At 44.5% G+C, this 27,828-nt stretch overlaps 2 protein-coding genes and 1 long non-coding RNA gene across 3 annotated transcripts in view; all 3 read right to left on the bottom strand.

Moving 5' to 3' along the window:
* Positions 1-2,017, bottom strand: part of LOC125757404 (ventral anterior homeobox 2b-like) — a 31,068-nt gene extending 29,051 nt beyond the window's left edge. The window contains exon 1 of the mRNA XM_049412987.1: positions 1,800-2,017. Coding sequence (XP_049268944.1) covers positions 1,800-2,017 — 218 coding nt within the window. The remainder of the gene's footprint in view (positions 1-1,799) is intronic.
* A 4,006-nt stretch (positions 2,018-6,023) lies between these two features.
* Positions 6,024-6,497, bottom strand: LOC125757262 (uncharacterized). The gene is made up of 2 exons (XR_007415189.1): positions 6,322-6,497; positions 6,024-6,231 (listed from the first exon to the last, which is right to left on the bottom strand). It is a non-coding gene; the product is annotated as an uncharacterized LOC125757262 (long non-coding RNA).
* A 2,757-nt stretch (positions 6,498-9,254) lies between these two features.
* LOC119382057 (protein tumorous imaginal discs, mitochondrial-like) overlaps positions 9,255-27,828 on the bottom strand; it is a 19,526-nt gene continuing 952 nt past the window's right edge. The window contains exons 2-7 of the mRNA XM_037649791.2: positions 24,543-24,695; positions 23,335-23,482; positions 15,790-15,854; positions 13,681-13,809; positions 12,256-12,371; positions 9,255-9,366 (exon numbers count right to left, since the gene is read on the bottom strand). Coding sequence (XP_037505719.2) covers positions 9,255-9,366; positions 12,256-12,371; positions 13,681-13,809; positions 15,790-15,854; positions 23,335-23,482; positions 24,543-24,695 — 723 coding nt within the window. The remainder of the gene's footprint in view (positions 9,367-12,255; positions 12,372-13,680; positions 13,810-15,789; positions 15,855-23,334; positions 23,483-24,542; positions 24,696-27,828) is intronic.

Here is a 27,828-nt window from a genome sequence, read left to right as displayed (position 1 = left end):
TAGTTAACTAGCATGCCTGCTAATTTGGATGCTTTAAAATAAAGCAGAATATAAATGAGCTGTGATTGTATGAGAAGTACAAATATAGGAGCCTTGCTATTAACAAATGTGCAACAGTTCACATAACCAAGAATACAATGCTGGCAGTGAATATTGAAAAACTATATCCCCAATACCTGATGCTTAGTGACACTCAAGTGATGCTGCCATGGCAATGCTGACATGAAAATTGTTTAAGAACTTTTCAACATGATAACACTTACGACATAGCTGATCACTGGGCTTATTGTTACTAAACACATGAACAACCTTACACAAAACTGCTTGAGGGTGAGCCCCAATTTGAGTGGGCACAAATGCCTGCAGTGCTAAGTCCCATAAATTATATAAACATAGTTGCTGGCGTTCCAATTTCTAAGTTTTGTGTGGGCATTTGTTCTTTATATGTTGCAACTTTTTGTAAAGCATCCCGATTTCAACAGGAACAACTGGAAAAAGAAGGTTAAACGACCATATTCTTTCAAGTAATTCATTCTGTGTAGTTTCTTCTCGTGATTCGTTGCATCATGAGTTTCATGTGATCCTTATACTTGGGACAAGAGAGTGCAGGTTCTCCCAGAGCTGCTGATTCTGCTCGTCTGTCGGAGGGGCCGTCGGAGCAGATAGCCGATGCTCAAGTAAACAAAGGAGCACCTCGAGCTCAGCATTGCAGAGTCTGCGCGGTTTGACACCTGGAAATATAAGAGCCCGAATTTGAGCCTTTATCATTTTCAGATGCACTGTGCTTGATGTGATGCATGCTGAGCCATATGAGAGTGCAGAGATTATGCAAGTGAAACAAATTTAGAGTCTCAATCTCAAACATCTCAAACAACAAACCGAGACAAAAAACAGTGTCAGGCAAATTTGACCCACTGTGTGAAAGCAGAATTCATGAACACATCTTTTGGACTAAACAGTAGAAAGGCCACAGTATGCCACACAAACTTCCCTTGCCTTCTGTTTTTTCTCATTTATGTTCTTATGCCTATTCTGGCTTTTGTGACAATATTCCACTGTTAAACACTGCATGCTTTCTGATACAATAATTGCTGTGGTTTTACGTCCAAAACCACAATATGATTATGAGGGACACCGCAGTGGAGGGCTCCGGAAATTTCGACCACCTGGGATTCTTTAACCTGTACCTAAATCTAAGTACATGGGCCTCAACGCATTTCCCTCCATCAAAAATGCGGCACCGGGCCGGGATTCGTACCACGACCTTCGCGTCAGTAGCTGAGCACCATAACCACTAGACCACCGTGGCGGGTACACAATATGATTATGAGGAACGTGTAGTGGAGGGCTCCAGAAATTTTCACTATCATACACAATTTGTTTCCCTATCAGAATATGTTAACGCCATTGCTCAAACTAAAAAAAAAATATGTATATTTTAGAGAGTTACATAAAAAGTGCTATAAAAAGATGCCTAATCCGTCCTAAACAATAAAGCTGCAAGTGCCAGTTAACATTTTTTTAACAAGTGAAAAGTGCACTCCTTGCCAATAGCAGCAGAACTCCTAACAGCCCGCCTCACTCAAAATATAAATATATGTAGTATAACAGCACCATATTACCAGACAAACCTCCAAGTCTCACTTTAATGAAAGCAGCACAAGTAGTCCTCTAAAAATTCATTCGTTCTCACCACTTGCATCCTGACAGCTGAATCTGCATTGTCTTCATGAATAGTGGATAGTAAACATGGGTGAGTCCAACAGCGATGATTCCAGAAAATCATTTCAAGAAAGTACCTGTTCTGTTTTGTGCACAGCCACTGACTCTTCATCCACCTCTTGGTTGCTTGAGGCTTATCGCCGTTCTTGTCATCATTAATACTGCTGTCTTGCGACGAACTTGACATTGTTGCTGAATCATCAAGCACAGCATTGTCACTGGGAGCATCACTCTGGGCGGAGGTAGCTGGCTGGAGGTTGCCGTCTTCGGGTGTGGCTTGCTTCGAAGCCGCCATCCCAGCACTTAAAGAGAGTACAGGCATCTAAATTACTCGTGGAGCGCTCACGCTATATGCAACAGAGCCAGCAATGTGTGCCATGTCAACAACCACGAGGGGCACGGACTCAAAAACCCGTTGCGTGTTCGTATGGCTGTCTCTGCACACAAGCAAAGCCTTCTATGCACAGAAATCAATACAGCATGCTTTGAATGCTCTAAAGCACACCGACAGAATGCTCTACTGAAAAACAACTTATAATGACACTAAAGCGGCAACCAAACATTGAAAGCCGACCAAATACAGAATACGGCACCATGTTTTCATTTCGTTGGGTTTCTCGCAAACGCCGTTTTAAAATATATGCTTCTACAGTACAGTCTATTAAATGGGGCACCGTTCCAGGAACTCCCAATTTCATATCACTCTTACCACTTTCGCCTCAACCTACAGCGGTAAGTGAATCGAAGTGTGTTTAATAAGGGGGGAGGGGGGGGGGCAAATTGCAGACGACAGAGTACAAGCCCGCTCCACCAGTCCAGTACAGCACGCTTCAGAACAACACATCTACAGCGCGGTTTGTTTATTTACCGCGCACTCCACGGCGTCTTGTGCGTTTCAACAGAGCCCGTTATAGCTACAGCATTACAATTCACATCAGTCATGTAACTTGGTATAAAGAGACGATGCTAACAGTCATCGTTTCTTCGTTGTAGGGGAGCGCCAAGCATCGCCCCTTTTCCGATGAGAGCCATATTAAAAAAGTTTTTGCAGCAAGCAATTTTCGCAGGCGCTGCGCAGCAAGCCGTAACGGAACTGACAGAAATACGGCATGTGGCTGTATTTAACTTGAGATTCCGTATTTTACAGTTTACACCACACAGATTAGTCTGAAGGCTCACGAGTGCACCAGTAACTGCCATCACACGTAAGGTATCGACACCTGTCTTTTTTTCCGTCACGGCGCACCACGCTTAAGAAGTCAAGGGGGTATGGCAAGAATAACAGCAGCTGCGATGCTAATAACTCACCTAGGCGCCGCCTTTGAGTTTCGCAAGGGCTTCGGCCGATCGAAAAAACACGAGAATTTTGAATTTGCTCCACGCCGAGCTCGCTTCAATATCGCGCTAATCGCGCTAAAACCAGTGTGGCCTAACTGATTTAGCCAGGTATTTACAAGCGGTCGTTGCTTAGTATCGTTACCAATCGTACGCATCAACAAATGTTCCATAAATACTGAGAAGCAGCATATTTAAACCCTCATCATAACTTTCTGCGTTAATATATTTTTTACAATACAGCTTGCACAATCGTGCTTATAGTACATTTCTGTTGTTGTTGAAGCCTTGAGATTGGACGCACCCAACGCACCAACGTTGCAGTGTACCCAGTTTGCAGAAGCACTGCCTTTTAGATATTGTTTGTTGCAAGCACGGTCACTCGATCAAAACGCAGAGCAGCTGTGCTAGAAAAACAAACGGCCGCTCGGCGGTGAATTTTCAGCAACACAGAGAGAGTAGTGCAACAAAACGCGCATCAAGGCACCCTAACACAGAGTGCCGCAGATCTCAAAGGCCACGAAAGCAGCGGACCTGCAGGATGTAGCCCAATGGTGTGAAATGTGGGTTTAGGAATCCCCGCTACGGCTCTTGCACCAGTACTTGCCAGGAATACTGCGTTGGTATATAACCTACCATCTACTTTGAATAAATATGAAAATGTCGACATTTTCAGTAAAAGAAGACTTGCGCTCGTACTTCGTTCACTTGCAATGTGATACTGTGTAACCTATTTCATTTCTTTGATCATTGTTATTCTACTAACATGAGTTTCTTGCTGTATTATATAGCTAGTGTTTGATTGTTTTGTTGCTAGCATTGCTACAGTAGTACTGTATAATTCTTGCTATAGCGGTTTTGTACTGTATATAGTCTTTTCTAAACATTTCTTAAAATGTTTTTTCCTGCAGTTAGCATTTGTGTCCTTGAGTAGTTCCAGCTATTGCTTGAATTTCATGTTTAACACACTGGTTTAACACTGCACACGTACTTGTCATTTGCAGTTTTTTTTTTTTTCATGCTAATCACTGTACTGGACTGCTTGTTGATACTACCTTGTATAGCCTGGTTGTTGGGTCCCGTAGAGCTACTTATGTAGCTTTTAACCGAACGCAACCATCCAGCATGTACAGTTGCGCTCAATATGACTTGCAACACAGGGAGTGCGTGGCCTTACAAGTTCAAAGACTGCACATGGCTTCCAGTGGCCCTTATTTCCATAACTAAACGCTGTTCTCTCACTTAGGTATGATCCCAAATAAGAAAATATCATTTAGTTGTTGAAATAAAAACATGTTGAAGCTACGTGCAATCTTTGAACTCGTGAGGGCCACACGCTCCCGTGTTGCAAGTCGTATTGAGCGCGACTGTACATACTGGTAAATAAATGGACTGAATTGAATGCACAGTACTTCTAGCAGTTGACGAAGCACGCTTTGTTGGAGAACACTGTTGCAGCTGCTTTACTTGTTAGTGCAACATGTCCAGAGCCACAATACTTTTTCTAGTTATCAGTATGTATTTGCACGCGTGCCCGCAGCCAACTCCACAGACGGCAAAAAATATACAACTAAAATACCCATTCTATCGCAAGAAACCCACACATCACATGGCACCTATCACATGCATCAGAAAAGCCTCGACCCGTTGTGTGTCAGGTCCATGCTTGAAGAGATGCCCGTTTTGTGTTTGCTAAGAGGTAAAGCACATTCATCTACCATTTGATGATACTTTCTGCAGTAAAAGCAGCGAAAGACCAATTTAGAACAGCATTTTGCAGCACTGGCTCACTATCGGTCCCTGCTTGCCAGTCAACACTTGAATGTGCCAGGTGGGCAGTTGCTATTACACCAAATTTTAGTGACACATTCGACACTACAGAAAGTTATTTGAATTAATGCTCTCAATGCTGTCCTGCGGCATGCAAGGAAGTATTTACAGTAATTCTTGTGATCACAGGTAGTATGGTCCGAATTGGCCGGCGATGGAGACCGTGGAACTCGTTCCATCTAAACACAGCTTCGGACTCGAATGAACTAGCACACACACTTGTTCAGCAGCTTTACACGTCAAATTCAAATGTGATAAATGTGTAATTACACAAACTGGGTCATATAGCAAACAAGGGTTTCTTGAGACTTGAAAAAAGCACCAGATAAGTTATTTTCAATTTCTGCAAAGGTTCAAGAAGTCAAAGTGAAGCTGAATTGAGGTTGCAATTGCTGCACAAGTGCAATTAGCAAGAATAAAAAGGAAGAATGTGCTTTTGATGGGCTTAAAAAAATTAGTAGCAAGACAGAGTCAAGACCCACAACATGCAGCGTCTAACAAGCAATGTATCGCGTAAAAAAAACATGTATGCCAGAATACTGAATATGCGAGGTTCAAACCGCATCAAATGGCTTCTGCCTACCTAATGAAATGCAATCCTACAGTAAGTAAACAGGAACACTCAGCTTGCTTGTGGCACAACATGCAAGGCATTCTGCTTTTGAAAATTTACATGTAGTAGATCCATAAAATCCTAAGGACGCACTGCAAGTGAATTTTACATGACAACTAGAGAGATTGTCAAAGCAGCTGAAATCACTTTGGCTGAGTGACTTCAGCGTCAGTGCACCTTCGATTCAGTTAGCAGAAAAGAAGCTTAGAACTTTAGCCATGCAGCAAAGCAGATTCTTTAGGATGGCAACACATACGTTTCAACACTTGGTAGGTTCTTTCATCCCTACTGCTGTTCACGTGAGCTTTGCCATTTTTCAATTTTTTTTATGTGAGCCATGAGATGATTGAGTCATGTATGTGTAAGATGTGCTTGTGCGTACATTTTCACACCTCATTTCTAATAAAATCTTGTTGGATGATAGCATTTGACTGCTGCTTCCACTGTTCAATTTCAGCACACCTGAAAACAAAATCTCATTAAAGAGAGACAACTGTACACCCAGGACAGGTGATGATTAACGACATGTTCATTTATTGATGCCAGTTTTAACAAAAGATGAAGCTAACAGGCTGCAATAGGGCCCAAAATACAACGTCTCTCAGGGAACGAAGAAATAAGATACTACGCTTTGTTATTATTTTGGTCTTCTACTGGTTCTACCACAGCTTCATCCAGCGCAGTTCGTATTTGTTTCACTAAACCACTTGGATCATCCATTGCAGTTTTTCCTGCGAGAAGAAGGAACATGAAAATCGATTACATGTCTCGATCACACACAATCGTCGGGCAGCATTCACAAGCAAAGCAGCGCAGCATACCTTAATATAAAGCCTAAACGGTGCAGACGCTCATCCAAAAATAGCCTTCTTAATTTTCTCGAGAATACCCATGTCTCCTTCTTGTGCAGTCTCATCTCTGCCAGCATATGTTTTCTTGTCGCCTATGGAAAGAGGAGAAAAGAAAATTTCCTTTCTGTTTAAAAACTCCCGAAACATATTAAAAATCTTGTTAGCTATGCGTGCTGGCTGAAACACAGGAGCCGTAGTTTCGTTAGCACTAGCAATCTGAGAACCAAGTCTCAAATTTCAGGTAGCACAAGGAGACTTTGGAAATGGCACTTTAGTTGCAGGTTTTTTGAGACACTGCCGGACAAAGTCCTTATGGGAACCTAACAGCATTGCAGCAGACTGCAGCATTTTCAACAAGCCTTCAGCAAGTTAGCAGACTCGAAAGTTTACAGTTAGGCTGGGATTTGTGGCAGCGGGGCCTCACAAGACAGAGACACGGGTATAACACTGCGAGATCAAATTTATGCAAATGTAAATCAACCTCAGCTAGCTAAACGAGTGTCTTCTCTGTAACCTGTTTAAAATTATCGGTGACCAAATGTTAAAGCAATTATATAAATCTCTCATTTCAGGCCACACAATCGGGCTGCTCTGCAGCTCACACACTGCAACCTCTCGGGGTGTTCGATCTTGCACATGCATTAAACCAGAGGGTCTAGTGGGCACAGCAAAAGACTATGAAAACCAGTGATAATGAGCAAGAAAAACTAGAATGCTGTAACAAATGATCTACAATGAAGGCGGGAAAGGAGGCTGCATAGAGGGCACCTCAGACAGTAAGCAGCACCTCCTCTCACTTATTTCACTGTGTTTTGACTTGTTCCATACCATTCAAATTTTAAAGGAGCACTGACACAAAAATTTTGCACCTTGTTTTTTTTGTTGCAATAGATAGCTTATGATCCACTTATCACGGCTGCAAACCTCGTTTGTGCCATTGCGCGACGGTTATTTATTTAGAAACGTTTTTAGAGCGCCCAGTCGCAGTTTCAAGTTTCAAAGAGCACCGAGCTAGACAGCGTCCTCCGGAAGCCGGGAAAACACAGCTGGCCACGTGAACACGCAAAATTGTGACGTAGGCGGCGCGCGAACATGGGTGCGGTGGGCGCCGAACCAGGTCAAGTGGCGCCAGCTATGGAGGATTAGAAACAACTAACAAACGCGTAATCTATGTCCTCCAAAAATTTGGAAGCGCCCATCTCGACTCGTTAAGCTTACAGCATCGATTATTTGACTATGGCTCTCAAAAACAGCGCCGAATCGGGACGAATACATTGCTGTCGAAGCTTGAGGACATGAATCTAAAGCAAATGGAAGCGTCAGTTCGGAACTTACACGTTACAGAGCGCACGGCGGCCACTTGATAGATTCGAAGTGGACGACAACCGCTTTTGGCAGTGCTGCCATGTTTTTCGGAGGCGCGAATGCCTCGCCGGCGAAGCTTGCCGTGCAAGTTGGACAGCTCTCGCGCGTCCGGCGACGGCCGACGTTCTGCGGCACCACGCTGTTGCGGCAGGCTAGCCGCTAGCGTGAGCGGACCATAACATCTGACAACGGGCACGACGAGCGAACAGCGGAAGAGAACACAACTAGCACACGCAAAGCCGCAGGTACGGAGGAAGAAATGGCAGGTAGCACGGCACAAGTGCAAGGGCACAACCAGCCAACACAAACTCGTGACGTAGGTATGTTTACGCATCCCCCGCGTTGATGTTGGCGTCGCTAAGCGCTCGCATCTCGCTCAGTCGCGCGGCATGCACTTAAAAATTGACTTTAAATATGTTCTAGGCTATATTGGCCCTTGATATTTCATAGACGTTGTGTACGGCTCCACATACATCTATTTCACTCATTATCTCGCCTTCGAAATTTTGTGTCAGTGCTCCTTTAAGTCAGCACTAAATTTCACGGCAATCACGATTAACTGTCTTCAGCACCTCCTACATTGTGCCATTTATGGTTAAGTCAAATACAACAAACATGCATCCTTATGTAAGGGTCGCAACAGGCATGACCTTGCTACAGAAATTTGTCACCTGAAATTTCTACGTGCCAGATCTACACTGTAATTTACTCCCTGGAAGATAAAGGCAGCACTGCAAAGTTGACAAAGACAGCAGACAGGAACGACACAGACATTATCTTCCACTATGTTCCAACTAGCCCCTACACAAGCTCTTCTGAATATATTTCCAGTGAAGCCTACTTACCTCTACGCTTACCTGCCAGCCTCTTAGTCATGCATCTCTAATTCTCACTCATTTGCATTACTGCGACACCTAGCATTTGACGAGACTCACACCCAAGCTGTGCAGAGGCCTCAAAGATCTCTGGCACGAGCAATGCATCACGAGGGACATTGGAGGTTTCAAAGGTGGCGTCACAGCTAGCCACGTCAACTTCTACAGTGCCTCATAGGCTGCAAAATTAGCTTTACGCTAGAATGCTCACCTCCCACGTGAAAGTCATAGGTTCCATCTAGCCCACGTATGTAGTGCACTCAGGCATAGCTATCACTGTAAAACAAAATTTTGAAGTGATTGCCTACACAAGTTAATGGAATTAAGCCTTTCTGTGATTCCCGAGAGGAAAACGGTGTTCTTTTCTGTCAATGCCTTCCACAGCTACAGACTCCCCCCCAAAAAGCGCAATATCCGAGCTGGATTTGAAAACTGCACAATTACAAATTATCAAGAAACTGATTTACTTCCGTGTACCCCTCGATACTTCTAGTTGCACCGAAATCTAAAATGAACAATAAGCAGAATATAAATTTAAAATTTTATGACTCCTGAAAGTGCTTCTACCAGTGCGGCTGGGCACAAGATCGTCACTGTCTACTATCAGTGGCAGATATAATTACAATGGATAGGCAATAAAACATCACCAGCATAGCCCAGCATTCATGCCCGTCCTACTTGCCTTGTGTTGACTAGGCCATCGATTGTGCCAGGCGTGTCTCGTTCCAGCTCAGCGTACGCCTGAATCAGCGCTTTCTGCTTGTCATTTAGGCGCCTAGAAGGTGGCAAAGAAGAGAGACTAAAATTTACACAGCCGGTACACATTTCAACGAACACCTTGTACTAGAAATTTCCCACAAATACCTGCTCGCATGCTCAAGTAGTTTACATTTAGGCGAAACACGATTTTTCAGAAGTTTTTTTGTACATTAAAAGATAGTGTTTGCTTGAACTTGTGTGTAAGAATGTTTCTTGGCTTTCATGGTCGTGGCTCATGCGGAATGTCCTGTGGCTCCACTAGCATGAAGCTTGTTAAAGGACTTTGCTTCTATATATTTCTCATAGGCTTGTTAAAAGAAACTAAAATAAGAAACTGAAGGTACAGTCAGAGAATGTCAGAACAAAACTGCATCTGACAGAACAATGCCTACGTTCTAACTAAATTCGTTACAAGCATGCAAAACTGTTGCACGGAAAAGAAAGAGTGCAGTCAGATAGATAGGCAAGAAATGGAAGCCTAATGCGTTGAATATGCCAGCAAACAACCTCATTGTCAATTTTGATGGCTCGTAAATAGCTTTACACGCCAATGTGTTGCTCAGGAAGAAAGAGCAAACGGAAATTACGAACAGGTTTTGCACCCTTAACAGCTAATACACGACTGTGCAGTTGCTGCGATCACATGGGATCATGCTGTATGATCACAAGTTGCTCATGCTGCATGTTGTGACATTTTGCTTACACAATAAGTATACATTAGGTTTCCAAGTAATATCAACTTTGCTACACTGGTAGAGAGCTCACTGAACTAAATCAAAGCCAACCAACTTTTCAATTCCGTTCATTTTATTGGATAATTCTTTATATTCATGATCGTAAAATCGAGGTTAGACCATCTAAGTGCCAGGAAACCAGGAGCCTCTATGCACTTTAAGAGGGCCACACAAAATGCAATACAGTCGAACACCGCTACAATGAACGCTGCTACACTAAAATTTCCGCCACAACGAACATTTTTTCTGATTCCCTGTCAGCTGCCCATAGAAAGTAATGCAAAAAAATTCTCTTCATAACAAACGCGTTTGATTCAGTATTTCTGCTTCAACGAACTTTTGGATAACGAAACTTAGACTGAACTGAGTGTGAACAACCGAAGTACTCAAATCAGAAGGCCCTTCCAAAGCTGTGACAGTCATTTTTGCGGTTCAACGAAGTCTTCGCGAACGAAACTGGAACCGCACTAAAGCTGCTGGTCGCCATATTGGAAGACAAATCCAAAGTACTAGATTTGAGCCACTGCAATCGATAGCCACGCGCGTCATCACGTGGGCTGCACAAGCCGGCACGAGATCGCATGGGATCACCTCAACGCTGCCGTTTTCTCTGGTTTGAGGTGCCAAGTTCTAGCATGCTCTACTCTGGTTTTCCTCTGTGGTGTGTGTTCCGTGGAAATGGCTACGCCGTTGAGGAAGCGTAAATTTCTCTCTCTCAAGTAGAAGGCACGGATGATCGCCGAGGCAGAAAGCGGAAGAAAAAAATCGAACATCGCCCATGATTTCGGCATTTAACCGAGCCCACTGTCCACGGTGCGTGAAGAACAAAGACTCCATCCAGAAGGCACTCGCTTCGGGTGCGTCTGCACAACACAAGAAAGTGACGCTGCCCAAACATGAGGAGCTTGGACAAGGCCGTCTACACTTGGTTTTGTGGCGCGCGGTGCGAATAATGTCCCCTGAGAGGAGCGATTGTACAGCAGAAGGCCCTGAATTATGCGTGCTTGCTTGGCGTCGACGATTTTAAAGCCAGCACGGGGTGGCTGACTGACATCTGGAAATAAAACTTCCGTAAGTGTCAGCTTGCCACGCTTGCTGACTTTGTCATAATATGCAGCGAAATTGTGATAATTCAAACCACTTCATTGTGGCGGCGCATGTGCCCGTTAAAATGAGCGTTTCGCAGATCGGTCCAGGGCACGCGCGTTGGTGTTAGGCATCAATCCCAATGTATGAAAAGTGTGTAACAGCGGCGTTCTAACATCTCCACGTTAGAACCAGCGTTTTCTTGTGTTAGTACATTTGCGACCGTAACGGAGCTTGAAAGGCAGCTTTGCCGCAATACCAATGTGTGATGAGGTGAAGCCATATCGAAATCTAGGGGACGACTTCCAATCGGACGTTGACTGTTGGTGAATTCCATTGGCGGATTCGGAGTGGCCAACGAACTCTACGCCGGAGCACTCCACTCCGTGGAGAGCATCCGAAAGAAATCTGCCAATGGAACACCAAGCGCCCTCGCCAGAGCAAACAGTAGGAGGCGCTAGCGCACATCTGCTTCACAAGCGCCCAGCATTCCTCGCGGTTTGCGCAGTTTTCGCCTTCACAGGCGCCAGCGGAGAGAACGGGCGCGGTTGGACATCGCACTTCATCGCACACGCGGTACGCCACGCTCTGCGCACGCGCGGGGAGCTTGCAACTTCCGGTCGAATCCACCGCTTTTTGCGGAGTAGAGAGAGCTGCTCCATGGAGTGGATCTGGTGCCGGAGCTGCTAATCTGCCAATGAAACATGCAGGGAGCACTCTCAATCCGCCAATGGAACAGACTCGCTCCGAATTGAGCAGAAATACTGCTACCGGAAGTGCTCCGAATCTGCCAATGGAATTCACCATGCGTCTTGGCAAAGTTCGACCGTAACGGAGCTTGAAAAGCAGGTTTGCCGCAATATGAGAGTGTAATGAGGTGAAGCATATTAAAAATCTGAAGGGGTCACTTTCAATCGGACGTTGACTGTATATTTGTTTTTGGGAAGTTCGAATAGTTCGAATAGTAAAATTCCAGTGCAAATACGAATCGAATAGCAAACCCTATTCTAAAAATATTCGAAATTTCGAATATTCGCACACCCCTAGTATAAAGCCATTGCACAGATCACGAAAGGTGAACTAACTGTGGTATCCGGATTTTTAGATGGACGTAGTGATCTCCGTATCCGGTGCTGTTCAACCGTTTCACTCCCTTGTTCGCCAACCGAATTTTGGTGTGTGATGAGGTTCCCATGGGGATCTGTAAGCAGTGGACAGAATAAATAGAGATTAACAAACACTCTGATATATTTGGCGACAACTTATCTTGACAGTGGAGCTATGGCTACGGAGGCGGGGCTTCTGCCACATTCACGTTGCTCTGCAAGTAGTATGGCAGCTTGCGGCTGATATCGGTTTTGCTCACACGCGTCGTTAATGCATTTAAAAACCATATACAAGTCGCCGACCGTTTATTTCGGACTCGGCGGGAACCGCTGAAAAGTCCGAATAATCGGGAGTCCGAAAAAAAGGATTCACCAGAAATAAAAACACTTTATTGGCCCAGCGGCCGAAAAAATGTTAGTGCGCGTCTGTACACATGTACGCTTACGCGCGACCCAGTCGGCCTGGTGAGATTTCGATTGTTCAGTGTACATTTTCGTGCTATTACAAGTATATTTTTCTTGGAGAACTAACAGCGCGTTTGCGGCGCGCACACTGACCCACTACATCATGGACACCATGTTTACTTTGGAAAACGGGCGTGCTAAAAAGTAGTGCTGTCTAAGAAATGGAAAGAAAGGAAGGCATTCTTGCAAGGTGACAATACTGTATTTTGTTTACGACTTCCCGCAACTGTTTGAGTCTCATAATAAATAAAGCAGCATTTACTTCACAACGCAAATGAAAAAATATTCAGTAAACTTAAGTACTATTTTTTGGCACGGTAGCAGGCATGTGCTTGGTTCTGTATTTTCCACGTGCTGTCAAGAAAAGCTGTTGCCAAGGTAGTAAATCCATCAGAGACATTTATGTTACATTACAGTAATGCTGGCAATATCACCCTCTGAAATAATCCTTACAATAACGTATGCACAAACTGCTACAATCTAATTGAATAAGCTATTGAATTACTGGATGAATAAATGAATTGAACAAATTTCAGCTACATTACTGTGTGTGTCATGACTGCCTCTAACTTCCCCGTTCTTTGTAGGAAGATGTCCACCCCCAAAATGTTTCTGAGAACCTTGAGATACACTAAATGTATTTATTATTGGTAGCACATCCGAAGTATATTAAGCTTGAGTGCCAGACCTTATGATGCATGTTATTTTTTTTTGTGCTATGTGCACTCTTGCGAAATGGTCGCAACACATATTCTGACCCCCTGCAATTCATTAATATGCACCTAAATCTATGTACATGGGTGCTTTTGCATTTTGAACCCACCAAAATGCGGTCGCCATGACAGGAAATAAAAACCGCATCCTTGAGAACACCAGCACAGTGTCTCAGCTTCTAAGCTACCTCGGCAGATGAGCCAAAGTGATAAACTTAGAACAAACCTTCAGCATGATGTCATCATAGAGACCTTGAACACGCACAGTGCCACCAAGTACTGCTTGAGAGAGCGTGATGGCAGCATCTGTGTGAATGTCTGCCCCGTCGCGGCGGAAGTAGTCGCTCCGTGCAACCTGCCAACAGAACAACATGCAGGTCAAGGATTGACACTAGGGACGTGCGAATAGTAACTTTCAAACTGAATCAAATAGTATTCAAATAGTTTTCGAATAGTGAGGCAACCGTTTGCAAAACAGCCCTAGATTCCCAGAACAATTCTTTTGAAACAAATATTCACAAACTTTAGCAAAGAAACATGACAATTACTTTTATGCGACAGAAAAAAATGCCACAATTATCTAAACTGAGACAAGCTCATGCACAGCAGCAATTAGAGCCTTCGAGATCTCTTGTAACTGTAGGTTGAAATACAGCAATTACTTCAGTATTCAAAGTGATATAATTCGGCATCACCGTTTATATAAAACTGAGACATAAGAATTAAACAATGGTTCATGAATCAACATGACAATGAATTGCATGATTGAGCTGCATGCATCTCAGTAATTCAATAATTAAAACAAGAAAAATGATCAATCACTGTTCCAATGCTATGTTCCTTCGGGGTTTTCCCGTCAGTGCCAATTATTCGAAAAGTATTAGAAAAATATTCAGTATTTCAGATATGCACTACTCGATTCATTATTCAAAATTTTTTAATATTTGCATGCTCCTAATTGACACAAATATCTTGCACATTGGTAAACCAAACTGCAGCTTAAGCTCTGTATAACTCCTATTGAAATTATTAATGGCACAACAAATTATGATTCTTTGACCACATATTTGCTCATTCTAGACTACCTAAGTGTCAGAAGTAGAAAAGTAATTTCACGGCTAGAGCTGTCTGAAAGAATAAAGCAAATTCAAAGAAAGCTTAGAGTGTTAAATACAACACAAGTCACAGACAACAGCCTGGTAATGCCAACAGCTTGTGAGGTGCAATTCAATAAACTGCAATGACATCAATACATGTACAACCGACCTAAGGGGCAAGAGAAAGCTTTCACAAAGACAATTCCATAATGAAGATGGCTTCTAACAAAAAGTCGTGCAGTGAAAAAGATACTCAAAAGAATCCTGCACTAAAAACAAAGGCAGGTGTGCAGTTTTATTGCGATAGCAATTATATGGACAGTCTCGGCTGAATTTTGCCGTCGCCGTCATGCACTGTATATGTATAAGTATTTATATATATATAAAAGGCTCAAAGAAAAATAATTCAGAAAAATGCTTCCGAAGTGCGGAATCGAACCAGGGACCTCTTGCTCCGCAGCGAGTGGTGCTAACCGCTACGCCACGAAATGCAGATCCTCCGCGTAGCTAACGGCGAGCGTTATATACACACCCTTTACCGCTGGACGGACTCAGAGACGGCCGGCGCTTATAAGCGTTTCTTCATTACCAGCGAGATGGCGCTAGGAGCACGACGGGCGCATTTAAAAGTCGTCGGCGAGCTCGCTCGCTTCTTATATTTGCGCAAGGAGAACCTTGCCCTTCCGCTGTCTGCTCACGCGGTTTTCTGGTGGTGAGGGGAAGAGGGTTGTTTCAAGGTTTCACCGTGATGTCCGCGCTCATGTTACGGAGCGTACGAAAGTCACTCGAGCAAGGGACGCCGCTAAACGAACAAACAGACGATGAGCGCAAACTATCAAGTGTCAAAGCTCGACACTTGAAGCACGCTAGTTTCGTTCGCTGCTTCGGCCGCCTTTGCAACAGGAGCGCTGTTCAAACTGAGAGTATCTATTGGCGGGCCTCAATTCGTATAGCATTAGTTTCTTGCTATCGCATTCATTGCTTCGCCCTTGCGGCGAAACTGTGACTTTTTCTTTCTTTATCTTTGCTACGCGAAGAAGAATAGTCATTCCCACTGTAAGCAAGCCGAATGTCATGTTTCTGTCATTCAAATAAAAAAAATAAGGACGTCTTACGTAGGTGTTCGTGTAACCCCATTGCTAAGGAATGAAATTCATGTAAAACCTTTTTAAGGTCTATCGCTCGCACATGTGTCTCTAATGAGGAAATGCTACCCTAGACAGAACAAATGAGCTAACCTTGAAGGTTACAAAGAGCTCTTTCTTGCCCACTTGCATGCGTACCGTCTGCCCATCTTCCACACCTGAAAGAAGAAAAACAGCGGATGTGAGCTACAAAACACCTTGCAGCGACAACAGGATGAGACAGAGCTGGAGCACAACAGACCAACTTCACCCCACTTCAGGGATCTGCCAGCAGCATAATGATAGCAGTCCTTGCCTCTTTCTGAGTCTAATTGGGTTCAAGATGACTGCAGGGAATACTGAAGAGAATGTCCCCAGCCAAGAACATCCCCTTCACGTGCGAATTAGGATGCACTGTCTACGTATGTGTCAAATTCACATATCATAATTCCAAGACACTCAATATTACACTCCAAGAAAGCAAATGAAATAATATGTTGTTTTGTGCGAGTTTTAATAATTAATTGTAATTAGCATGAAATCAAATACTTCATTATTGTGCAGTCAGTCATGTTCAATTTTGACATAAAAAGAATGAAATCACAGGCTCCAAATGTGTGCGCAATTAGCTTTTGGTTTCATTCATTTTGAGAAAGCAAAAGTAATATTTCTGACGTTGGTTCTGGAACGCAGCACGTCGAACAAGCCGGCGAACATCGTAATGCCTTCACCAAAGTGATCGGCTGCAGTCATACGCACCACACAGAGGTTAAGCCAAAACACATTGACTATGCAGGAGGTTCAGTTCGTCTAATAAGCAATGTATCGTGCTCTCTTTTGGTCACAAGTTGACACTACTAGCATAAGCAAGTTGCATACACAAACTTAGCCACCACTGTTGAAGGGGATATGTACATAGGAAATCCTTAGTGCTATTTTACACGCCACTTTTGTTGTTTGTAATCCTTTTTATCGTCACTTAAATAATTTCATCCTGATGATTCCAAATAAGTTTATCGTTTTTGCATACCTTGTAACAGCAAATTGGGTTACATCTGCACTGTATAATATTTTTTACCTTGATCCCTGTCTCTGAGAGAGAGGATACTTTAATCGTAGAAAGGCAGAGAGGTCGACTTGAGTTACAGGGTGCACTGGCCCACTACTTTACAGTAAAGACAGGGAACAAAAGCAGCGATTTATGACAACTATAAGATCACGAAGTGCGTGTATACAAGTCTATTACAGTGGGGCAACTCCAAAGTGATGCATCCATTCTGGGTCATTCCACGCCAACTGTCCCATTCGGGGCGCTCGACAAAAATCAATTCCTCTAAAAAAATCTGAGAGAAGTATGCCCATATATACATTAGTCCTACAGTATTTTCCCGAAATATTTTGAGCGGCAAAAATTTTTCAGGCATGTGAGCGCCATTTGAACTTCTCGAAGTGGTGGAAAACCAGGCACGAAACAAAAATTCGCTCTATAAATGGACCGTTTCATGCATTCATTCAACACTTGCTTTTTTGTGTTTTTAGAGCATCGTGCTATTATCATGGGACAGTTGCTTATAGTACCTTTATATTTTTCACTCCTTAGCGCATAGGCAAAATTGAGTAAATTGCAGCATTTCGGGAATTTTTTTTACAAAAGACGATTGTAGACTAAATACATCGATTACTTTTATAGAACTGTCCATGACACGTACTCTCTCCTAAAATTTTTGTTTTGCATGAGTGCGGCGCACAGGCTCTAAAATAAAATCCTGAACTTGGAAAAAACGCTACATTGGCCTATGTTGAGACGTCTGTAGCACCCTAAGGTGGTCCAAGAAAAAATAAGCAGAAAAGCGCATACAATTGAGAATCATAACTTTGTCCACAGAATGCTTAATCGAAGTAGTTTTTGTTTTAGTCAAGAAAATTTTTTTGAAGTTCAGTCCCACCATTGCATTATTTTGCTATGGGGGAAATACAAACCGACTGTACTTACTGCATAAAAAAAAAGAGGTAGTGTATTCGTAGCACAAGAATTTCAGTTCCTTTTGTTAGTACTTTATATTGTTTATTACATAACAGGGTGATAATAAACAGATGCAAAAATATAACAATACCATTGACTTAGACGGAAAAATTCCCCTATAATGAATCGCATTACTTTTGCATGCGGCTCTGAGAATCAATTGGCATCAAAATAAGTTAAGTCTCAAAGTTCATGTAAACCGGAGAAAGGAGGCATAGCCATTTATAGCAGATCTAAACAGAGTTCATCTATCTATTCCACAACAAAGGGCGCATGATGTGACGACGCGCCGCGTATTCACGCATTCTGTCCGTCGTCCGCGACACTACGGACGGGATATGCCAAACTATTTTTCACATCCTTATTTGGATGGTTGCAGGCAGCAGATTTTGGTTAAAGTAGAATTTGTCAGTCTGGTAACATGCACTGTTTTACAACTGTTATGAGATCACAACAGCCTGTTTATGTGGTGTAGTTGTCCGGCGCCGCTGCCTCCACCTCCGGTGTGTGCAAACAATGCAAGAAGTAACGCGATTCATTATTGGGGGAATTTTGGCATCTAAGCCAATGGTATTGTTATATTTTTACCTCTGTTTATTATCTCCTCGATATGTAATATACATTATAAAATACTAACAAAAGGAACTGAAAACCATGTGCTAAGAATACATTACCTCTTTTTTTATGGAGTAAGTACAGTCGGTTTGTATTGCCCCCATAGCAAAATAATGCAATGGTGAGACTAAACTTCAAAAAGATTTTTCTTGGCTAAAACAAAAACTACTTCGATTAAGCTTTCTGTGGACAAAGTTGTTATGATTCTCAATCGTATGCGCCTTTCTGCTTATTTTTTCTTGGACCACCTTAGGGTGCTACAGACATCTCAACATAGGCCAATGTAGCATTTTTTCCAAGTTCAGGATTTTATTTTAGAGCCTGTGCGCCACAGACTGGCAAAACAACAGTTTTAGGAGATGGTACGTGTTATGGAGTGTTCTATAAAAGTAATTGATGCATTTGGTCTACAAACATCTTTTGTAAAAAAATTCCCGCAAACGCTGCAATTTACTCAATTTTGCCTATGCGCTAAGGAAAGAAAAATATAAAGGTACTATAAGCAACTGTCCCATGATAATAGCGCGATGCTCTGAAAACACAAAAAAAGCAAGTGTCGAATGAATGCGTGAAACGGTCCATTTATAGCGAATTTTTCTTTCGTACGTGGCTTTCCACCACTTCGAGAAGTTCAAATGGCGCTCATGTGCTCGAAAAATTTTTGCCGCTCAAAATATTTGGGGAAAATGCTGTAGAACTAATATCTATATGTGCATAATTTTCTCAAATTTTTTCAGAGAAATTGATTTTTGTCGAGCGCCCCGGCTGGGACAGTTGGCGTGGAATGACCCTTCTAGTAACCTGAAATAAGTAGGGGTGTGCGAATATTCGAAATTTCGAATATTTTTCGAATAGTGTTTGCTATTCGATTCGATTCGCACTGAAATTTTACTATTCGAACTATTCGAACTTCCCAAAGACAAATGCAGTCAATGTCCAATTGAAAATGACCCCTTCAGATTTTCAATATGCTTCACCGCACTACACTCTCGTATTGCGGCAAAGCTGCCTTTCAAGCTCCGTTACGGTCGAACTTAGCCAAGAGACAAAGTCCGGTTGGAAATGGTCCCTTGATTTTCATTATGCTTCACCTCATCACACCCCTGTATTGCGGCAAAGCTGCCTTTCAAGCTCCGTTAGGGTCGAACTTAGGCAAGAGACAGTCAACGTCCGATTGGAAGTGGTCCCTAGATTTTCAATATGCTTCACCTCCTCACACCCCCGTATTGCGGCAAAGCTGCCTTTCAAGCGGAGCTTGAAAGGCAGCTGGTTCCAATATGGAGATGAAAGATGTGGCAGAGTTGGGGGCTCAATTAATGCTATTTTAGACCTAAAATTTGGGCAGGTAGTCCGAAAAATCGGACGCCGAAGCTTTTTAGCATCCAAAACTTCAGATGTTCTTATATATCGACGTCTACGAGGCAGATTTGGAACTCCGGACTTGAAGGGAGCACACCCTTGTCCGCCACATCAGTTGGACTTCCACAGCAGTTGAAAGAGGAGGAGAGGCTGAGGATGCATCTCTGCCTATCACGTGTAAAGTGTTGTCGGCAACACTTTGGTTGCACCAAATCATGTACATAAATACAATTCGGCCTCTACATTGCCTCACTCTTGATAAGAAAGACAACTATGAAATATGACTTCACCAGCGCTTCATCAACCGAGCGAAAAGAAACGCTTACATGTTGCGATCTCACAAGAACATACTTAGGGATTCTCTGCAACTTTTTCTGTAATTTCACTTCGAATTATTCGAAAAATGATTGAGAAATATTCGAAAATTATTCAAAATTATTCGATTCGATTCGCACTCAATCTTTATTATTCGAATTCGCTTCGCACCCAAAATTTTGCTATTCGCACAGCTCTAGAAATAAGCCTACCTGTGGAATGGCATTACAGCTAGTAAAACCAGGGTGTCGCGTTTTATGCATATCCTAGTGTTTCAGAAAGACTTTGGTCATGGGGTCTGAGATAGTCCAAGAGAGAGAGTCTACGAAATGTGAAGTTTTCAGAAAAGGTTCCATAAGGCATAATCTTGTATTTCGAGTTATCCATATACTGGAGAATTTCAGTCTGCTTAGAGTGCGATATATTCTGGGATGACTGCAGTAAACACAATATAGCATAGGCCCCCTGCTTAATATTATTGTTGAGGTTTTAATCCCAATACAGTCGAACCTCGTTAATACGTACCCGCTTTAAGCGTACTAACGGTTAAAACGTAGTTGCGACGAATCCCCGACCGAGTCTCATAGAGCCTAATGCATTCGCTGACCGCATAAGCCGTAGTGCTTCACCATACGCCTACCGGTTAGTGCGTACCCTGCGTACCGCGATAACGTTTTGTGCCATAAAATTTTACTGCGCCGCCAAACTTCCCGACGCCACAATGTGCCGCCAAAGTCTTTTCGAGAAGTGCGTAGATCGATCTATCACCGATTCCGACTTCCGCGCGATTGCGGCGATGCCTTTGCGGGTAAGCATCGGGAAAGAACGCAGGTGAGGCGGCGGCCACCGACGAACGCGCCAGCATGACTTATCGCCGACAACCTTATCACAATAAGTATCTTCAGATATCTGCTCGGGTACGCGTGCGGTGCAGCACTACTTTAAGCCTACTGCACGCATTTAATAGGCGACAACCTGGACGCGCTGGGCCGCCGATCGCTGCCGCCTCGTTGTGCGGGGCCGTGTTCAAGCGCGCGCCGCTTTGTAGAAACGAAAGCAGCTCGCTGTTGCGGAGTTGAGCGTTGCTGGTCGTGGGCGACGAGAAACCTCTTTGTATAGACGCTATCACGCTAAACGCACGCGCACGGTACAGCAAGCGTAGCGCTGTTGTAAACATACTGCACGCTTTTATTGGGCGACCACGCAAACGCGCTTCCGTCCGCTGCCAGGACCGCTAGAGCGTCGCGGAGTGCGCATCGCTTGCAGGAAGTTCGTCATCGCCGCGTTAACCGAACAAGCTCATCTGTGCTCATCGCCGCATCTGTGCACGGTCTGGAGCGAAGTGGGTACGAAGAACACTCCCACGACAAATGCGCGCGTGCGGTACAGCAAGCGGCCCGGCGGCCGCGGTAGTAACGCCGTGAGCCGAGCAGGCGACGCGCTGCACGCAACTAGCCAGGAGACGATCGGCTCCACGCAGCCGTACCGCGTTTCACTGGAACTGTCAGTTTTCATTTAGTAGCAGATCGCGGTACAGACGCACACACATATATCGCGGAAAGCCGACACTGTCCGTTCTGTCGCTACGTTGGTCAATGCGTATACCGGACCCTATAATAGTTCCGAAATGCTCCTTGGCGTCGTCACCGCGCGCTATCGGACGGTCGTGCGAGAGTACCAGAATCTTTTCTCCAGTTTGGGAAAAAGAAAGGAAAAGCTTTGCAGTGGGTACTTTAGGCAATATTTGCTGTGGCACTGTATTTATTTCTTTGCTGGTGGCGATGGCGTATGCGGGGAGATGCAAATTTTTACTTGGTGGTTAATGCGTACTACCGTTTAGTGCGTAGTTATGCGGCGTTCCCGGCAGGTACGCATTAACGAGGTTCCACTGTACCACAATATACCGTATAAACGCGTGTAAGGGCCGCACCCGTGTAAGGGCCGCACCCCGTTTTTTTGAAGTGCATATTCTAAAAAAAAAAAAAATCCACGTAAGGGCCGCACCCACACTTTCCTCAACCAATACGTATTCAAAATGCGTGCGCGCGTAAGCTTCTAAGCGTAGTCGATAGATGGCACAAGGAAACGCGATCATCATCATCATCGTCACCAGAGTATATATGTATATTTTTTTGGATTTTATTTGTGTTAAGATGTTCGTGAAGTGGGCTAAAAATTTTAACTTTTTAATTAGTATTCATAGACCCGCCAACTAAAGGTTAGAGCAGGATTTTATCTTTAGCTTCTCACATTTCTATACAAACGCGCTATCGGCGCTATCCATATCGGCATTAGCATCACCAACTTTGGTATGGCGTTCGCGTTGTTCGGTTTGTGCAGTTCAGCCAGCCATTTGCTGTAGTTTTCTGCACTGATGACCTTTGTGCTAGCTTGTTTTCTACACGGCGTTCACGTTTTGGCAAGATGGGCAAGTACCTGAATAGCTACACTGCTGGCTATAAGTTGAAGGTGATCGAGTATGCTCTCGAGCATGGGAAACGTGCCGCCGGCAGAAAATTCGACGTTGACGAGAAGTGTGTTCGACGTTGGTGTGCTCAAAAAGAAGCCTTGCGAAACACCAACACCACTAAGCGCACTTTCCGAGGAGAGCGGTGCAAGTTTCCCGATTTGGAAGAAGACTTGCTCCGCTATGTGACTGAAGTGCGGAATGATGGTCTTGCACTCACAACGGACATGCTGCGTGTGAAGGGACTAGACTTGGCGACTGTAGTTGGGTGGATCCTATCTGCGTGGAGCTCGGTGTCGACGGTCATTGTGTCCCGAAGTTTTAAAGTAGCCGTGATATCTAACAGCTTGGATGGCACGGAAGATGACTGCTTGTGGGGTGACGGCGCTTCGCAGCACACCATCTCATCTCGGACTCCAAGTCTGAGGACTTGGACTCGCCGAGTGACGACGATTGAGCACGTATGTCGCAAGAAATGTCGTATACTGCAATAAACGCTCTTTGTTCGCTAACTGGTGCGTTTTTACTTTAAAAAAAAAATGTCGCGTGTATGGGCCGCACCCTGAAAATTGGCCATCATTTCTTGAAAAAAAAGTGCGGCCCTTACACGCGTTTATACGGTAATTATGAGAGATGCTGTAGTGGAGGGCTTCAGAACTTTCAACCACCTTGGGTTCTTTAACGTGCACCTAAACCCAAGTACTCGGGCCTCCGGCATTTTGTCTCCACTGAAATGTGGCCGGCACAGCGGGGATTTGATCCTGCAACCTCCGGGTCAGCAGTCGAGCACCATAACTACCAGACCGCCACAGCAAGTCGGATCCCTGCTTACTTTAGATGGAAGTAAGTAAGTGCTTGCACAATAAACAAGAGCTCGCACCTGCAGGTACGGGGACAGTGACTGTTTTGCGCTGTACAGTGGTGCCCTTGGCATGGCATTCTATGCAGGGCGCTTGGACGTGCATGCGAGTGCCATGGCAGTGCCGACACGTGCTCCTCATCACGAATGGCCCTGTGCTGATCGTTTCCTACAATAAGGATAAAAACCACCTTTACCACAAGGTAATGAAATCCCTTCAAGATAACACATGGGGCAAAACACTGCTGTAGGGTTTCGTAAAGAGAAAGATTAAGGCTACATTTTACCGATTCCTACCACAATCTGACTCAGATTGCAACAATTGGAGCCTAAGACAAAGCTCACCAAGACTGAAGAACTTATAAGTAACGGAAAAAAAAAATGCTTATTCAAATCCGTGATGTCACAACTGTACACAGTTACAATATTTAAAAACTTTAACACTGGCCTTCATTTTCCCTCGTAATAAGCTACCTCTTACAGCAAAATTAATGAACGCAGTGTTGAAAGAATACTACACCAGTAGTATAAGGTGATTTCTACCCACGACAAGCGGGCACGTTAAGTGCACTTACGCTTCGGAACCCTGAGTGACACTTTAGATACGCGGTGCTCAATGGGAAAACAGAGCACATTTGTAGCAAAAAAGAAATGGCGAGCACGTTTTTCGATGATGTATAAAGAGAAAAATACACTCAGAGGTATGATTGCGTTACGTTGAATTATACATAAAAACAAAGTTTTTTTTGTTTTTTTTTCACCAAGAAACGCAGCTGTCTTTTATACAAACGTTGCAAGCCAATACCGGCCGAGACACGTGCGCTTGAGATCCAGCAAAGTGCATTCATGAAACGCATTACAACCGGAGTATACTCTTCTGCAAGTAACACTCGGCTTGCATCACTTAGATTTGGTAAAGCGCACTTTAGCCAAAGTGTATTCCCCATAAGTACACTCAACTTGGCTGCTTGACACGGGTAGTAGTCTTTCACTCTAAGGCCTCTTTAGTGATGTGCTGGATGGATAGACTGGAATTGCGAAATAAGGGACATAGTTGTTACCTTAAAAAAATTCAGAGGGAGAGAGTACAGTACATATTTTCTTTTGTGGCTTTGACCGAATCACCTCACGGAGATATTAACAAGATTGAACTGTAGCTGTGTACTTGATCTAAATAGATGCCACAACAGCATGAATACCAAACAATACCAATGTACTGGCCAACTCACCATGCCACTGCCATTGCAGAATGGGCACCGGACCAGCTTAGTACCAGGTTCACTGCGGGTGCCTTGGCAACGACGACACGTGTCAACCACATTGACTGTCACATCCTTATTAACCCCTCGAGCGGCTTGTTGGAACGTCAAGTTGAGGATCACCTGTTAGTATCACAAAGCCCAGCAGTTAGTACTGCAGATGAATGCACTAACTACTGCATCATTGTTCATCTCTGGCACTTGGCAAATTGTGGGGTGCTTAGCACACCACTCAGACTTTAAGGTAGGTGGCACTCCCAAATGTATTCCAGAGGAAACAATCCATCATATTACCAAGGAAACTGAGCCAGAGGATCAGCAAATGGTATGCTAATGTGCAAGTTTTCATACAGCAGCTGAGAACCTTACCTCATTCAGCTTCCTTTTGTATTGTTTTTCATTCTTTGGCAAAGATTGCGTCTTAAATGCATACATACACGTACCGAAAGCATCTGCGTAATACAGTCGAACCCACTTATAACGATCCCACATATAACGATCTATCGGTTATAACGACCATATCTGTGTGCACTTACGATTTTCCTATGCTAACCATTGAAGCTGCGTCCAGATATAGTGAACATTTTTCAAGGACTCCTACTTTTACAACGAACACTTCAGACACGGTCGCGGTAAAAATATGGCGCATACGAAGCGAAAAAAAAAGTTAAAACATGCCTTCTAAAGCGCGCGCTCGCGCGTGCCCCGCTGCAGTTTACTCGCGACTGAGATACCCAAATCGGCGAGCACCGCACGCAGATTTCGGACGCTGCGAGCGAGGTCGCTCACTTTCCAGCCTTTGCTTCAGTGGTAGAATGGCAGTGAGGGGAAAAAAAATAGTAGGCAGCATGAAGCCTTGCGGTCAGCTTTCGCACTGTAACCTTTCCTGACGCCGTTCTCTGCAGCTATGACCGCCTGCGATGAACCAAACAATGCCTTGGAACGCAAGAAGGCATAAATGCAACAAGTGATAACCGCGATAACTTTCCATCGCAAAAAGGTTCACTGCGTCCCTAAACTCGTCGACGCCACAATGTGCCGCAAAATGTCGTCCGTCTTTTCGGTAACGGCAGAGACCGGTCGATCGGTGATTACGACTCCCGCGCGATTGCGGCGATGCCTTCGCGGATAAGCATCAGAAATGAGCGAAGGCGAGGTGGCGGCCGTCGAAGAACGTGCCATTATGCCTTATAGCCGACAACCTTATCACAGTCATCTGTAGATATCTGCTCGGCTGCGCATGTGGCGTACGCCGTACACTGCGGATTGACGGCGGTACGAGCGCGCCATGCTTAGCCATGCTGCCGTTCGCAAGTTCACCGCCGCCGTGTCGTGCGCGTCGCTTTGTAGAAACGAAAGTAGCTCGCTGTTGTTAAGCGGCGCGGGCACCGAGAAACGTCGATGCACTGACAGCGAGCGTATACTGCGTGTTTGACTAGGTGACAACTGAAGTGCGCCGCGCATCGTCGTGCAGAGCCGCGAGAGCATCGCGGAGACGTAGAGTGCGCGTTGCTTGGAAAATGCTTGTTTTCGCCGCGTTGAACGAAGAGGCTAGTCGCCGCACCCGTCCGTGCACGGTTCGGAGTGAAGCAAGCACGAAGAACGTACAAACGCGCGCATACGGCATACAGCAAGCGGCCCGGCAGTGACTCCGCGACCCGAGTAGGCGACGCGCTGCACGCAACTAGCCAGGGATGATCCGCTCCACGTCGCGGTACCGTGCTTCGGTGAAACGGTGTCAGCTCATTGCAAAGCCGGTTAATTCACTTGTGAGCACGCAGCGGGCGTCGCTTCACGACGCGAAAAGGCTTAGCTTGTCACCGAAGGGGTTGTTAGCACTTTAATAAAAGTGCACAAAGACAAAAAAACAAAAACAAAAAACGGCTTGGCCACAAAGCGCGCGTTTTTAAGGGCGAGACCATATAGTACAACGAACTACTGATATAACGACCACTTTTCGCGACACTTTCGAGTTCGTTATAAACGAGTTCGACTGTATTTCAAACAAGCACGTCCTCTTCAGTGAAAATGTGCTAACGAACCAAATGAAATGTTCTGCAAAACAATTTTTCGTTGCATGCTACGCCTATCGGAGATTAAAAAATAGGAATTCCCTGTAACACTGTCACATGATGCCAAACTGATTGACACTTTGTGATAAGTTCAAGAATGACATTATGAGACGCTGAGAGAACACAACCACCAGCCTAACTGCCAGGATAAGCCATCCTTCACACAGCCACTATCGCTCCCATCATGACACTGCTCTCTGCACAAAAACAGGCTAAGAGCAATGTAGACCACAGCTCTTTATTTTTATAACCATGCAGATGACAAAGCATTGCCCTCTCAGAAACAAAAAAATCAAGACATTCCGGTTTACCGCCAACAGACTTCTACATCACCCTTCTCCACTGCCAAGCTCTAGCGCATGGCGACTGGCAGTTGCCCCGGCACAACAGCATTCATACTTCTTGACTTGAAGAATGCAAGTTGGCCTTTACAATGGTGTATTTAAACATCTCTGTGTGTCACAAACAAGCACTTAATTAGGTGCACATTGCCAATTTCAAACGATGGCATGAAATCCTGGCGCCGACAGTAAGCCTTGACAGAGCGCTCACATCGAAAAAACAAGTACCAAAAGGTGCCGAAAGCGCGGCCCTTACCCTCTCCGCAGAAGACACCACCGATATAGGCTAATGTCCACGCAAGATCGAGAGAATTCGAGAAATCAAAGCGGCACGCGCGGTCCATCTCTGAAGACGAACCTGAGAGAAGGATCTCACCCTTCCACAAGTTTTCACCGTGCTACACACAGATGAATCATGTAGAAGCTTCGCAAACCCGGGGTGCGACCCAATATAAGCGCACGGCGACGGAGCGTCAGTCAGTGAGTGGAGTGAAGATGTTGTTCAATGGAAGTGTGGTTCAGTCGGCCAGAGAAGACGTGTTATTTTATGATGTAGTGCGGTCAGTCGGTCTTTGAAGTATCAAGAGATGACACCGTGGCAGCAACGAAAACTTTTGAAGAGCGTCACCGAGGAGACCTGTGATCACCGACTAGGAAGGGGAATGAATCGTCAACGCTGAAGTCTACGTGGATAGACTTGTCAAGCCGGTGAATATGAAATAACTTTAATGGTTCTGGAATGTTCTCGAGTGTTGGATTTTGAGCGCATGTGGTCAAGCACATGCGATTTGAGCGCATGTGAGCCAAGTGTGCATGTTTATGTGATGCTTGTAGTGCTTAACT

Source organism: Rhipicephalus sanguineus, chromosome 2 (assembly GCF_013339695.2).
Source record: "Rhipicephalus sanguineus isolate Rsan-2018 chromosome 2, BIME_Rsan_1.4, whole genome shotgun sequence".
Classification (NCBI taxonomy): Eukaryota; Metazoa; Arthropoda; class Arachnida; order Ixodida; family Ixodidae; genus Rhipicephalus; species Rhipicephalus sanguineus.
The sequence above is the reverse complement of the archived record's forward strand: the minus strand, read 5'-3'. Positions and strand labels throughout refer to the sequence as shown.